Raw genomic sequence first — 16315 nt, 5'->3', positions numbered from 1 at the left:
TGTGTTGGAGGCAGGCCCCTCATTAGGCAGCCCTTGTCCGACACCAACTTCACCCACCACAGAAGGTCCTGAGCCAGTTGGCAGTTGGCACCGCCACATGAGGCCCCAGGACGTTGGGTGCTCCTGAACCAAATATTCTTCAGTTCTTCGGTGACTTTAATAATTGCTTTTTAATTCAACACCCAAATTCAGATGCGTATCAGTTTAATAATTGCTTGCCTGTCAGTAAATCCAAACAGTCATATTCAGTGTTGTTTGCATCAGCCCACTGTAAACAAAAACGCTTTGCACCATGGGAATCTGCCCCGGAATACACCACAGCAATGTTATTGACTTATCCTCAGTGCCATTGTTAAACAAATTGTATAGGAAAAATGTCTCCTCTTTCAAGTTGAAATGAGAACAACAAGAGGCAATACTTAACCACTTCTTTATAATGCAATACGTGCTCCTTTCCTATGGCAATCTGAACTGCTTCCTGTCACACCTGTTAATGGTAACCGGTACAGACAATGTGCTATGTATAGATGTCAGACAGGTTGGACCAATCCCTCTATCTGCAGGACATCTCCAGATAAAGGGGAGGGAGGGAGGGACTGAGCACAACAGAGCAGTGCTTTATGCCTCCTGATGCCGCTTTCCTGCAAGTTATTTTTAGTTTCAGTGACTTGAGCCAGGCACCCTGTGGAATAACCTCAACAAATCTCAGCGCTGATAACTCTCAGTCTGCATCTCAGGAGCTCAACAGTACTGGAGGAACCAAGGCCTTTAACTGCTGCATGCATTCACTTAGCTTGATACCATACCCAGCCAAATACCTCTCCACCCTATTCAAACCACTCTTCTCTTGCAGATCTGAGCTGGTATTTCTAAACAGCACAATGGTTCATTTGAATGGAGGCTCTGGATACTCAGAAATTGAGGTTTTCATTGTGTTCAAGGCCTCTTTCCAATGGCCTTGCTTTGTTTCCTTAACTGACTACTCAGGTTTTTGAGTGAAAGTTCAACTCTCTCATTCTTTACCTGTCGGATGGAGATTTCAGAGAATAGGAAGGTTTTTGGAAGGAGTTGAAACCCATATTTAATTATGTGAAATTAATTTCTGACTGAAAAGGAAATATGGCGTACACAATCCAGTATGTAACTTTGCACTCTCTCTGCGTTTCATGGGTTTCTACGGAGGGAGTTTGCTATATACTGGATAATCCAACTAGACTCCCAGAGCATCCAGGGAGATTTCCCCTGAGATCGCCAAGGTCATTACTGACATTCTTCCAGGTTAACATCAATTCTTTTCCAGTCATTAGGCACCAACATGTGATCTGAGGAGAGGAGCACAGATGCTTCACACAAGACATGCCTGGCCTTATATCTCAGATCCTCAACCCAATCATTTTAAACAGACACCACTGTCGGTTCCCCTCCAGCCCAGTGTGCAGCTGCCACACTCATGAACCCGTCTGGAGAGACATGCACACCCATGCCAGCACACACACGACAACAGCACCGTTTTGTTGAGGAGCTTCTGTAAAACAAAGCCACAGAAATATGTTCTCTAAATGACAGTATCAAACCACATTCTTCATGCTATCTTTATTTTCCATCACACACTCCTCGCTCTCTGTGATGAGGACACAATCTAATCAATTACTCTACCCAGGGAGAGCAGATGTTGAGGTGGGACCACGGTGAAATGGAGACATCTCACCTAACACACTGTCAGCAGTTATCATTAATGGGGCTTGCGAAGCAAGAGTCTCCAGTTTCAATCTTCCACCTATATCTTATTATTATTCTTGCGTAGCACGAAGCCCCAGAAATAATCTTCTTCACCTTTTCCTGGATTTAGTTGCCTCTATTCAACTTCTTGTTTTCCTCACAATTGTTAATGGGATACTAACAGTATGTCATTCTCTTGAACCATGTAAGATACAGAGACAAAACTTTTTTTCAAATATTTATGCTGTCCCAATTTATAAGGTAGGATTTAAATTAACAGACATCTGCATAAATACATATTAATTACCCCTAAAACTGTATCTCGAACTGTATCTTGAACTGTTCAAGTTAGAGACCAAACCAACTTTGCTTCACATGTATAGGTAACCCCAACTTAAAATCCTTCAACGTGTACTGACAATGATGATCAAAATGTGCATACATTTGCATAATTATCTTTAATTAACTCTGTAACACTGGGATTCCCAAACTAGCGGGCGCGTGCCGGACATGTTACTTGTCAGATGCTCTAATTACCAGGCTAACTTCCAACCTTACAGGACATGCATAATGTATTGAATACAGTACATGAACACTTGGCTCTGTGTTATTCAGTTCTGTGGTACATCACAGAGAAGCCTGCATGAATCCATGCTGAGCTGGGTCAAATGCATGCTGCTGTATTGTCTAGGAGGCCTATGTGAGACAGTGATCCTTTATATCTCTTTCACCCCCCATGCCTCTCTCATCCCTCATTTAGATTTCATCAACCTGTAATATTTGGGCCATTCTGGGGAAAAGAAAATGCCAAATGCTTTAATCCTGGATCCAATCTGATCACGCAGATTACCCGACTAGCGGTGAAGATTACGAACATGTCCTGGACTGATGTGCATTTCAAAGATCTATCCATCTCGTGTCCTCGATCTCTGTCTTACACTACTGTATCTCTCTCTGATTTGTCTGTTTATCTGTCTGTCATATGTTTCTCCATCTCTAAAATGCTTAGCTGTCTATCTCTCTACTTCAATAGGAGGTTGAGAAAGACTTAACTGCACCCAGACCAAAACAGCAGGCCATCTTCATCCCTTGTACTTTTACTTATTTTTATGTGTTTTAACATTACATCAATATGGATTTAATTAGATGTTTTTGCCACTGATCAACACAAACTAGTCCATAAGGTCAAAGTAAAAAAAAAAAAATTCTAAATGAATTACCAATATGAAACAGAAATGAACTGATTTCATGAATATTACCCCCCCCCCCACCCAAGGGGGTGAATACTTTTGAGAGCCACAGTATGTGCTTGGAGAATGCATTCAAAGACCAAAAACAACAACTGAGCTTGTGGGTATCTAACCTACCACTGGTTTGCTAGTAAATTATATACAAGCCGCTGGAATCCAAACATGAATTTACAGTCCTGTATGTAAACAACCCCATGCTCTACCTACGAAAAATTTATTTTGATTGGTTAGAAATGCAAATATCCTCAAATCCCCAGGTTTTCACAGCAGGGATTCTGACATCACAAAACCAGGATTTTTACAAAAGTTACTGAAATCTTCCACCTTGATCATACGCTCAAGTCTATTGTGACGGCCAGTAGCTTGCCGCTTAATTATGAGTGGCTCGCCAAACAATCCTGAAAGTACATGTTATTTTCCTGTGTTCCTCCATAAACAGTTGTTAACAAATCTCAAACAAGTATCAGACAGAACAAGCTTCCAGCAATTATCTATAAAATGGGTTGATAAAATCACACTGACATTATCATGTTTAGATATTATTTTTAGTAGAAAACACTGTTGCCATTGTGTTTTCAAATATTCTCTGACAGATGTCAAATTTTTCATTAGCTGTTAAAGTATTAATAAATAACCCCTAAATCCCTAAATATTAACTAACTAGTTAATGTTATACTATACATCAAAAAAAAATATATATGATGACAGGTTTAGTTAAAAATAATGAAAAAAAAATCTAGATTGTGTCTTCAAGCCTTAGTAATGCACTTCAGACAATATCTTGATCAGCTCCCCCATTGAGGACGCATTGAGTAGAATGCACAGCAGGACATCAAACCCAAAACGGATGTTCAAAACAGTATTTTGTCGAAATCTGCAATCCATGAAGTCTATAGGCAGCTATAACAATAAAGAAAATGTTATATTGTTGTCAAACTCATCTTCCTGAGTGTACACCATTTGTTTTCTACAATCCCTATATCGTCTTTAATAGCTCTCATTTGCTGTAATCGCGCAGAAGCCATATTGCCAGCAAACAAAGACATTCCACCATTTAGTTATAAAGCTGACCCCCCCCCCCCCCCCCCTCGAAACAATGGACTGAAAGTAGCTTTCTCTAAAACGCTCTTCACTCTTTGCTCAATCTGACAGCAACCGTTTTCTTTGAGACAAGACCAGCAAATGCACTGCTTGCTATAACACGGAGGAGTGTTCCTGATAAACCCTGTTCAAAGCTTCGGTGTTGGGTCGAGATCTTCACAGAAAAGCTTTGGCATTAGTCTCGCTTTGATTTAGGTGATAAAGTGTAAAGTGTTCTAATTGAACAAATATCCATGAACACCACCAAAGTTTAGCCTGCCACAGACTTATCCTGGTTGGGTTGTTCCTTGAAAAAAAAGGCATCATTTTTCTCTGCTGCTTTAACAACAAATATTACTGCCCCCTTTTAAAACAACCATTAATGGGCAACAGCTTTGCGAGTTTGAAAACCAGAAGTGTTTGTACATACCGGCTAGCATGCAGCAGAGGTTCCATTGGCTCTGAGGTCGGACTGAGAGAGATAATGGGATCGATCCCTCAAAGTGCTTAAGTTAAGCAAAGGAAAATCACGTCACGTGACTGGCCCCCTCCCCCTGTTGGTACTGTGCTAATTTATGTACTCAATATAACCCAGGGGCCTGTAATGCAGTGAAAGGCTTGAGCTGGACAAGCCGATTTGAGCTGGTTAATATTGCCTTAGCAGGGAGGGCCGAGGGCGGGGGGAGGAAGGGGGAGATGTCCAAGACTGGGAGGAAATAGGGAGGTCTACAGTTGGGGATTGGGTCAGTGGGGAGCTGAGGTTTGGGATGAACGATAGAGGGACCGAAGGGGGAAGAGTGCTTGGAGAGAAAGGAGGGATGGACCAAAGGAGGCGAAGGGCTGTGCTAAGGGGATGGTGGACAGAGCTCCAGGCGGGAGCTCAGGGGTAAAGTGTACCATGCTGTCTTAAAAAGTGTAAAGAAAACTGGGCCAGTGTGTGTGTGTGTGTGTGTGTGTGTGTGGACTGGTTCTGTTCCAGCTGGTAAAAGCATTAGGGTTCCTGGTGGCATAGATGAGAAGTGCCACAGTCACCATCTGCTGATGAGTCACTCTCTCTGTGCCGCTCTCCCTGGTCCCATTGAATTCAGGGGACACATGCCAGACACTAAAATGTGTGTGCGTGTGTGCGTGCGTGCGTGCGTGTGTGTGTACTAATTGTTGACGCCTCTGATGCATTAGCACCCATTCTTACCCTGTGTGATTGGGACTAAGAACTATTCAGAGTAAGCTGAGGGAGATTACAGGCTGCGTTTTCAACACCACGTTTCCAAAAGTGTTAGAGCGGACTTGAAGTCAGAGACATAAGAATGGGTGCATTTTATGAGACACAAGTAAGAAGACTCAAAACTTGCAGATTATTGACAGCTTGAGAAGCCACTTTCTGAGGTAGCATGTGCCACATTTTCTATCGAGCCCCATGGAGGTTTTGCGAAGTGGAAAGACAATTGTGTCTCAGGTTTCGGTGCAGTGAGCACGCATATTTCTAGATTCTCCCTCGATTGTTGCGCATAATCCTGCGTAGTTCGTTGTGAAAATGCAAGTGTAAATTCAAATGATATGGAAATGATTACACAAACAAAATAAATCTATCAAGAATTTTCATATCGCTCAAAATGTAAATAAGCCCAGAGACAGAGAGACAGACAGAATGTTGGCAAGAAAAGAACAACCATTGGAGTACAAACAACATAACCAATATTTATAACCAATATTTATCTCATTATTAATTCACTCGTCATTCTTCCTATTTGCACATTTTTATAAACAGTAGATACCTTATAATAATCAAGGAACCATAATCCTTTTGAAATGTGTTCAGAAATTTAGATTTCTTAAATTTTGTTGGTTTTCCCATTAAACTGAATTTAAACTGATAAAGACAGAGGGAAGGACACAACACTAGGCTATAACCTTGGCCATCACTATCAAGTCATGTTACTCCAGTCCTGTGTGTGGTTGTGATGGGTGGGCATCATCATATGGAAGAAGTGCATCCGGAGCAGACAGCCACAAATGACATGTGAAAAGTCGGAGCTAGCAGGCTGGAAGCCATGCCCTCCTCCACACAGTAATCTCTCCAGTCAGTACTGTGACTGTGCATGACTAATGCAGGCATGCATGCTGCCTCCCAGATAGATGCACCAAACCAACGCCTCTGCCTCTCTGTGACAGCTCCCCACCTCCGGCCAACACTGACCCAAATCATCTCTGCTCCTCTATTCTCATTTCCTCTCCTCCAAACCCCTCCCCTCGCCTATTAAACATCACGTTTAGATATTTTCGTCATTTAAAACTAAAGACATGGATGATAATCTTTTTCGGTACTCTTCTAACTTTAGCTTCAGCACAGATATATTAATTTTTTCCTTTCCCAAAGGCAAGTGTTTGAACTTAATATTAATCTGCTCATCCAATAATATGTTCAACGTGACCATATTATTTCCTGGTTTCCTTTTATCCTTGAACAAATCCCGGACTTGTTTTGCGTCTTGTCTCCAATCCTCACTCACACCAGGTCCCAATTCAGTCATTAGTATGTGTTTCAATGTTTCTCCTCTGCTCCCCTCACTTGTCGGTCATTGTTGCTTGTCTCTGTATGTCGCACGTTAGTGGTGAGTGTCGTTTTGTTTAAGCCTTTGTTTTCTTTCAGTTAGTTTGTAAGTACTCCGTGTTCATTTCAATTATATATACATCGACTGCCGCTCTGCCTGCACCTGGTTCCTCCTCTCCGCCACTGCCGTGACACAACGTCATTTTTTAATTCTTTAATTTTCTATTTACAACATAAATAACCCAAATGTTTGTGTTATATGGTTATTTAGTCTATAATGATCTAGTTTCATATCAGACCTTGTGTTCATGGCTCCTGGTTACATTTACACAGCACCATCCCTTATTTTACCAAACAATATTTCAGGTCACTAAAATGACAGTCTGTCTTTAAAATGATCACTGTTGCTATGCCAACCCTGACAGCAACAGGACGCTCCAAGTAGAACACTAAAACGCAGCACCACCCTAATTCAGACTTAAGGAAGAGACCTTGTTGCTATAAACAGAGAAAAATAAAGCAGCCTGAGAGTTGAGGTTGGCTTTTATCTTCATGAAAAAACACTGGCATCCTACTGAAATATTCCCATAATGAAATGCCGCCTGTCTGTCTGGCACATTTGTATTCCAACCCGTTGCAGTGGGCGGCACATAATGATATTTCTGGTCTCAATGAAAAATGGCTGTGTTCTGTTAATGGCTCACTGACAAGGATGTGGAATACAAATGTACCTGTTTAGTGTGTACTGGGCTGGGCTGGTTCTGTTCCGCATGGATCTCCAAAACAAACTGCCACATGTCTAAGAGATCAAACGCCCTGAGTAAGAACCAACCAATAACTGAGTGGAGGGATGTTGATTGGGAAGGAGAACACAGCAGACACACTCTAATAGTAGGGTACTAAAATGGGAATAGGCTGCCATTTGGAAGACACAATACCTATCAACATTTGCCTTTCAGAATGTAGGATAAAAAAACAACACACCCATTCCTTTACAAATAGCTGTCAGAAATACCTTTCAGGGCGCTAGCTCTTCCAACTTACTGATCTGAAAACTGATCTGCCCAACTCAGTGGCGACCCTAGGGATGTCAGAGTACCACTCCTGTGAGGCTGGCTGCAGTAGCCTGTATGTGTTTAGGTTGACAAAGAAAGATAAGTCAAGAAAATAACATGCAACGTCTCAAGTAAGGCCCATCCAACTTTTAGAAAACACAGTGAAGGATGTTGCTAGAAAAATGTATTTAATGCATTTCTTTTTTTAAAGAAACAAGATAACCAACTGTGACATTGTTCTTATATGTTTTTAATAATAAACTGTAATATTAAACAAGAAAAATTCATAACAAATGTGAGAAAAGAAAATGTGTAGACTTTTTGTGTATAGCGCCACCATAGGAATGACATGTATGTCAGATGTCATAGGAATGGTACCTGAGATTATCCCATCTCAACCCACACATCAACAAAGGCAGGGGGTGGTGGTGGGGTGACCCCCCCCCTAATTAAGACTTGCCCCTAAAGAGGTAAAAACAACATGTTGATGGGGTCGAAACATTTACACATCGTTCTTACCTGTATCGTAAATATTGCTGCTGTTGTGTGCATGTGGGTCTGACTTGCTGCCAGTTTTGTACTAGGATACTTTGATGGTGACCTCTGACTACAAAAGTTGTTGTGTGGTACATGCCCCATAAGCTGGTGTAATGGATTGGATTTATCATCTACAGATTGCAGGCATTACGTCAAGTTACTGTAAGGACTGTATGACTTAAGTTCACAGAAGTGCACACCTGCGCTGTTCTGGGTTCCCTTTATGCCCCCCCCCCCCCGACTGTCACTTATAATTCGCATTCTGAACAAAGATACACTTAAAAATAGAAGACTGACCAATGAAATCAATCCCTCTTCATCCTTTGGTTTTGGCGTTTGAACCAATTTGTTGTGGTTGTCCTCTAGTTCTATCGTTCAAGCCAGAACGTGTAGTTGTGTCGGCAGACAGATAAAAACAGAGGCTGAAAATGTCACGTATTGTGCTCTTGTGGCAAACAAAGTCACAGTTATATTGCTCCAAACAACAAAACCCACAGTCGGTGTTGCGCTAATGTTTAATTTGAGAGCAGGATCTGACCCCTCCTAGTTCCGACTCCTATTTAGAGTTGATCCGGTATCTCTAGTCCATGATTTTAGTTTTTTCATCACTGTTTGCACTCTACACTATAAACATAATATAAGTGATTATAGTTAAGTCAATATGTCAATCCCTATATGACTGTTTACTCTGTCCACAGCGTGCTATGTTGTGTTATCATGCTTTTTCTCAAGCCATCCAGTGCTTCGAGGTGCACCACAGATCACTCTTCTTCATGGGATCCTGTGCTCCAGGACTTCACATTTACAAAACAATGGGTGGATGAGGCCAACTGTGTTGCATTTAGCACAGAATCTTCACCATGCTCTGAGAGGAAGAACTTTTGCAGGTGGCCTGATATATCTTTGTCGTATAATAGTGTTGTTTACAAGAGCTTGATAGGTAGCTACCTATCCAACGGCTAACTTGCTAGCTACTAACACTGCACCAGTTGACTGCATCAGTAAATAACCTATTTTGCCTAACAAGTGCCAAAGATAGTTTTCCAGTTGTTTAACACACTCTTACCTAAATCGCTAGATTGTACTGTAATTACTAATTTGATGGATTGTGACGCAATCCACGTTTAATTCCTTTTAGTAGCAAGACAATATTTTTTCACCATACTTCTATTGCAGGTCTGAGCATTTGATTGATAACAATAACCAATTGTACTGGTATTAATTACAACGAGTTTTGGAGCTTCATAGACACAAAGCCATCGCTTGAGCTGTAGCGCATGGTAATGCACAACAAATCCTTTTGTTGTGAAAAATTCAGTACAGCCTGGGGCTATACAATAAGACCCACCTTACCTTCTCTTTGTAGCTGGGACGTTTGAGGCCATTTGAGACAAAGCAGGGGCCTACACAATTTGTCAATGAGATGTCACCAAACTCACCCTGCTATTTGTCAGTAAGTAACAAATTCTGTCATGTTTATTAACAATAACATGGTTCATTCTGAAATGTCGTTCAGTTCAAAAAGGCTATAGTAGCAAATGGAGTGTCGATGGTTCAGGGAGAATGGGTCGGTAGGACAGACAGGCCTGTTAATTGAACACCTTCATTTTATCTACACCTTCATTTTAGAGTGCTTAATCCACATACAGTACATGGAAGCAGAACTGCAAACACTGCAATTTGCTGCATCTGAATCTGCCACTGGGAGCATCAATAGTGTGTACAGGGCCATTTTTATACAGGTTTTACGTGAAGAGCAGGATAAAATCAAATGTAACTGTCTTGTCATTTATGACATGGTCTGACTCATGTGACCAAAATGTACAACTGCCTTCATTATAACAGGAACTTACAACCACATCCTGTAGTGATTCTACTTCTCTATTAAGAAACACGTTTCTCCTCTCTTTGCTTTCCTCCTCTCTTTCCTCTCCCCTCGCCCGTTCTCTTCTCTGTGTGTGAGTGATGTATTGACAGGGTCTGTGGCTACAGAGCAGGGGAGGACGCAGCGCTTTAATTAGGAATGCAGAGGCCGGCAACACAGGGGGGAAGAGGTGCTGAGAGATCAAGGACAAGAGCAGAATTAAGGACATACAGGGAGAGAGAGACATAAAGAGACAGACAGACAGATTAAAAGAGAGACTGAAGGGAAAAGGAGGAGTGATTCAAAGCACAACAATAAGAGTTCATTTTTGAAAGGCCTGCATTTTTACACCATCTTCCAGGGATGTCTGAGACTGAAAATATTAAATCAATGACATTCATTGACTTGAACAACATTTGAGTTCTGTCCATGCTATTTTCTGTTTTAAGCAAGTTAGCTAAAAAGAGCTACTTAGTTAAAGAGTGTAAACAGCAGTTGTGTTCGTTATAAACAGCAATCCAAGCACTAATGTAAGACAGTTCCTATATAACGCTGCCATAGCTACTAACATTATCTACTGTCTGCAGCCAGGTATATATGCATTTATATAACTTTTTCTTTCAAACATAAATTTCTGTAGAACAACTATCCTTGAATTAGCCAGACTTTCCAGGTTTAGTTAATATTTCATTACTTTAAGCCATGGTGTGTGATAGCTAGCTGTCTCATTGGCTGTGTTTATTTTCTTTCTAGTTTACCATGATCACCTTCAAACACGGCACAGCATAAAGATATAGCAGACCTAAAAACCCAAATGGCAGCGGTCTATTTTTGGTCTATTTCTGGACCAGTAGAATGGTCTGCTCTGAAACAAGACAATTTGAACCAAAAAGTAGACCCTTATTTTTTCAATTCAAGACATTTAACTTCCAGTAAATGTCAAACCAATCTGATTCATGTTTCAGCCTTATTGATCAGCAGATGTTACATTTAAAGATCATGAAAATGTATGTTATATAGCCATTGGTGGTTGAACAATTTATTATGTTGAGCTTGCTGCTTATAATATTGACTTGCGCTCAGGATTGGCATACCTCTTTCAATTAGTGTCATGTGCTTTTGGCAGAAATATAATAATCCTGTTCTTTTGGCAAAACAGAATATCAAAAGGTATATGCCAATTATATGAGTGAACATCAGAACTGTAAATAAGCCATGTGTTTAAATGTACATGTTAACTTTAAATGGAAAGTTAATATTTATACAAATAAAGGTAAGCCTTGTACAACAAGAGACTGTATGTGGACACATGCAATGTGCATATTTTAGTGCAAATCAAACCAAGCCAAGACCTAAACAATGTACAAGTAGAATCTACAATTTGATCAATGCATTGTGTTGAACTTTGCCTTCAGGCCTTTGCTATACTATAGCAGCTTGTGCTGTTTCTCTAGGTAAATGTCCAGGAATTCAGGTGTGGAAATGGCATGGGCGTCCAACAGTTGTCCAGGATGCTGAGCAGTCCCCTGTTGAAAATGTTCCTCTCCTTTATGGTACAGTGACTCTCTGCTATATACAGTCCATATATACATACAAACATGCCCTCTCCATTACAGCTCCTTTCATAATACTTGCTACACAAGTTCTAAACACTGAAGACTGATTGACCACACACCGTTACTATAACTACCACATGAATACATATCTTGATTGGTTTGAAATTAGATTAAATTTGGTACACATGCTAAGGGTAAAAAGCATAGCTAACATATGAAGAATGGCTAAGATTGGCCAAACCGATGGAACTCTTTGAAAGGATTTTTTTAAAGGATGATGTTTAACATATATTGTAAAGAATACAGAAGTTGGAAATATCCAGGAAATGTGACCCATTTAGGGCTAAAAAAGTTTTTAGGGGCCAATATAGGGTGGATGCTGAATGCCTGGCATTGCTGCATGAAACCTTAAGTACTCTTAAGCTACTGTATTTGATTAATAAACATGAATATCACCAATGAATTCACTCCACCAATCACAGAAATTATGTGATACACAAAGTTAGCCCCCATGTTTAAAACCCAATATCAAGACTAATTTGCCCCAAAACTGTAATGAAATTCCAAAGGTGCATTGAATGAGCAGCACTAGCCTACAGCATATGACTAGCCACTGAAATAAAACTATGGGATATATATTCTCTCACTGAGCTCTTTTCCTTGTATTTATTTATGCATTATTTATGCTTTGGAGTATGTGAATGTGCTCCTATATTCTGCTACATTAAATGACCTTTCATGATAATTGCAATTGCCTAGTGTTCCCTTTGAGCCTAAAGGTAGACAGATATTATATAACTACACTGTGTGAAGCATCCTTTTGATGGAAACAGCTTTTATGTAAACAGAATGGCTTCCAAGTCTGCTTATTTAAACCCATTTTATTTTAACCCATGTTCGTCCTCCCAGTACATCAGTCTCTCTTGCTTGTAAACGTTATTTTCTTAACATTATTTAACAATACTGTCTTAACATCATTCCCTAATAATAACCTAAGTATTCACTCTCAATAAAAGATTCTCTAAAACTGTTCATGAATCGCCTCCCAGACTCCTAATAAATGCCACTACCTACTAACTAATGTGGCAATATGAACTCCATGTACACTTAATGCCTTGCATTGGGGGTTAAACAGAAGGTAGAAAATATAGTTTTGCGTGATGTGGTAAACTTTACAAACTCCTGAGAATTTGGTACATTACACAGATCTTCCACAGAAAGTATCCCTTGTACATTATAGTGGAGGGATGGAAAAGAATGTGGTTGGAATTATAACACAATCCCTCTCCAAAGCTGAGCACAAACAAATTAACAATGACATCAATATAGGATTTTTCAGTAAATAAATTAAGCTCTAACAAATTTTCTAAAGTATTATTTAAATAGCAATTCTGTTTCATTTATATTTTTCCATACACATAATTTTTCCTTAGAAAATGTACACAATACACACCATATAGACACTCTCCAGACTTTTTTTGAAGATAAAATATGAAAACCGGAGGTCTTATTGCTGCTGCTGAATCTCTAATGATTCCAGCACAGCGCTAATCTATTGTAGCCGATTGTTGACAACCGAGTTATGACAATTGGTTAGCTAGCTTGTTTCTCACTTTTGGTTGTTGCTCAGACAATGGCTACTTTCTTTATATCAGTGTCACACCCACTGACAGACAGTTCAACACACACGTGTGCCAGAGTATACGCTAAACTTTATTTTTGAGGCTAACACAGCTGTTAAAATTCTAGAGTCCAGAAGTTCCCAGAAGTTTCCAATCTGAATAAGGTATTTGGAGCCCAATGTAAGAAACGTCTCAACAAATACCATGCGAATTATGTCCATTTCCACAGGATAGAGCATTCGACAGTTTTGCAAAAAGTTATATGGGCAGATTATTTACTGAAACTTGTTACTACAGATATTAACCAGTTTAATATACACAAACATGATAGGTAGTGCATAAACATTTTTTTGTATTATTTTCAATTTACCGCCTGGTAACTTGCAAATCCTTGAGGGAGCACTGAGGAGTTTAGACGTACTGGAGAGCATTTTGTAAATAGTTAGAAAAGTAATTACATTTTCAGGCACCAATCAACACTTTTGTTACGTTACTCTTATGTATCAATAAATGTGTTTGACAATTTAAATGTAAGTTAGAAATACAAAGCATATTCCCTTATCAAACTTGTGTTCAGGGCGGCAGAGGTACTGCATTATAATGTTAGATCACAGTTGATTGATATATGATAGTAATCTGTCTGCCTTGTAGCATTTCATGTATTTCATGTATACTGTTTCATGTATTATGTTTTGTTGGGTCAAATTGTAAATATAAGCAAACCCATTCGTTTCAAATCTCACTCTGTTCTTGATTTAGGTGTGGTGAACCTCAACAAGATGTCCCGGGATGTAAGGAAAAAGTGTTTTCCCATTTGAGATTTTAATTTACAGAGAGTGCTTTTTAAAGACTGTGTGGGATACTCCAGTAATGAGAAGCGTGGGGTTTTCCAGGGATATTTTATGGACCCCTCATTTCCTGGACAGTGCCCAGAATGTCAATTTTAGAGCAGGAGAGTGGACAGAGTTTTAGGCTTTTTATTGTTTATTTACACAAGTTGTCTCATTGAGATAAAATCTCTTGTTAATGCACATTAAACCATTTCAAGAGTTGATTTGTTGTTGAGTTTGAATGCTTGAGAAATTGATTGTTTGGCATATCTATGAAAATAATACAATCATTGTTGATGTACATCAAAAAATTGGTATGGCCTTTTAAGAGTTTTGAGTTAAGATGGTATTGACATCTCATAGTTAATGACATTACATGTTTAGTTGGGATAGGCATAACATGGGCAACACAGTTTGTTTTATGTCTATCTGAAGTAATTGTTGTTATTGTGATATTGTTAGTGGGTTGCGTAATACTATTTAGCTATGCTAATGTACTCTAAATCATACTGTTATACTTTATTTTACATGTACTGTTTTTAATCGTATCATATGTAAGCACGAACGATGGGTGTAAACAGCACAGATAATCTCACTTGAAAATAGAGATCATAGCCTACATAGTGTGCTATTAAACTGAATAAAATTGAGTCTGTGTTTTGAAAAATTTTACACAACTGCAAATTTGATGGTGCAGCCTGTGTAAAATGTTTAACTACTATTTATGTGCCATTTCCAAAGCTAGTTAGGCAACATTTCACAACAGTTGAGGTATATTTTCTCTCTAATTAAGTATATTTGTAGGCACTGACACAGAGTACAAAATATTTAATAATTATGCTATTGCGTACGGGACAATATCTTAGTGCCACAGTCTAGCTTGAAGCAGTTGCAGCGTTACCCCAAACTAACAATGGAAATCCATCAAGCATTTAAACAAAATTCGTCCAGGTATTTAAGTAATCTACAAAGACCCTACAACACCTGCAAGAAAGATTATTACGGACGTACAATGTGTGCCGTTGCCTCACGTGAAGCACATAGTGGTTCATAAAAATATTGTGTTTTTCAGTGATGGTGCATCACATTTCAGCAGTGACAGGTTGCTTAGGGAAACACTATTAGCCAGCAAAAAAAATAAACAAGCATGACATGATTGTAGATTCATGTTGCTATAGATATGTATAAGGTTATATTGAGGCCCATTACATGGCTCCACAGAGAATTCTGTAGTAGCTGATTGTCTGGACAATGCAGGTCTGTCTACTTCCACTGCCATTGCGTGATATGACATCTAACTCAGAGTGAGCCTTAGAGAATCACATAGAGAATGCTGATAAGCACAATACTCCAGTTGCATGCTAGAGGAGTGGAGGCTGCCTACAAGAATAGATCTGAATCAACATTGACTATTCCCCTGACCAATGATGAAATAACATGTCGTTATGACAGAATAAAAATGGTGGTGTTTAGCACTTCTATTTACAGTATTTATAAAGTCTCCAAATTCAGATGTCATTCAGTGCCACTGTCAAACAAGAACCTCAGGATGACATATGAAATGAATAACGGCATCTAAAGTAAAACACCAGTTTCAGAGACAAAATGTTCAGCTAAATAAAATAGAATTTTAAAAAGAACGATTTACCTCTTAAAACAGTAGTTCAGACTGTAGCTACTCGAAGGAAGAGAGGGAATGTTGGGTTTATTGGCTAAAAATAAGTATTCTTGCTCGCAGGCAATTCTCTAAACCACATTATAGCGATGTGACATCAGATGGAGCCAGCTGTGCCTCTAGTTGTCACATGTCACCTTCGATCCAGCAGCACAGCAACAGAGTTAGCGGTCCAATAGCACCCTATTCCATATATTGTACACTACTTTAAAATGCAATCAGGTCAGGACAGAAAGGAGAGGACCCTCCAGTAGTTCTAAACTATCTTCTAGTCTGGACAGAGAGTAGAGTACCTTCACAGGCTTCATCACTGAACCCGGACTGAGAGGACCCAACACCATCTTTAAACTATCATCTGGTCGGGAGTGAAAGGACCGTTCACTGGTTTTAAACACATTTTGTAATTTTAGCAGGTAAGTATGTGAAGAACACATTCATATTTACAACCACAACCTCAGTGACAGGTCAGGGGTTTCACTTTGTCGGCTTGGGCATTACAACAGTGGATTCCCTACTGGCTTTAAACTAGTGCTGCATCGATCTATCGACCACCATTTGACATCAAACAATATTTGC

The 16315-nt window shown here is 39.5% G+C and overlaps 1 protein-coding gene across 5 annotated transcripts in view; it reads right to left on the bottom strand.

Moving 5' to 3' along the window:
• oxr1a (oxidation resistance 1a) overlaps window positions 1-16315 on the bottom strand; it is a 210972-nt gene that overhangs the window by 105882 nt on the left and 88775 nt on the right. For 3 of the 5 annotated variants that reach the window (XM_010885209.4, XM_010885215.4, XM_010885211.4), the window contains exon 1: window positions 4480-4520. The exons of the other annotated variants lie outside the window; for them this stretch is intronic. In XM_010885209.4, coding sequence (XP_010883511.2) covers window positions 4480-4505 — 26 coding nt within the window. In that variant the 5' untranslated portion in view covers window positions 4506-4520. Of the gene's footprint in view, window positions 1-4479; window positions 4521-16315 lie in introns of those variants that run through there. 5 annotated transcript variants of the gene reach the window in all.

Source organism: Esox lucius, chromosome 20, assembly GCF_011004845.1.
Source record: "Esox lucius isolate fEsoLuc1 chromosome 20, fEsoLuc1.pri, whole genome shotgun sequence".
Classification (NCBI taxonomy): Eukaryota; Metazoa; Chordata; class Actinopteri; order Esociformes; family Esocidae; genus Esox; species Esox lucius.
This window is presented reverse-complemented; position numbering and strand designations above follow the sequence as displayed.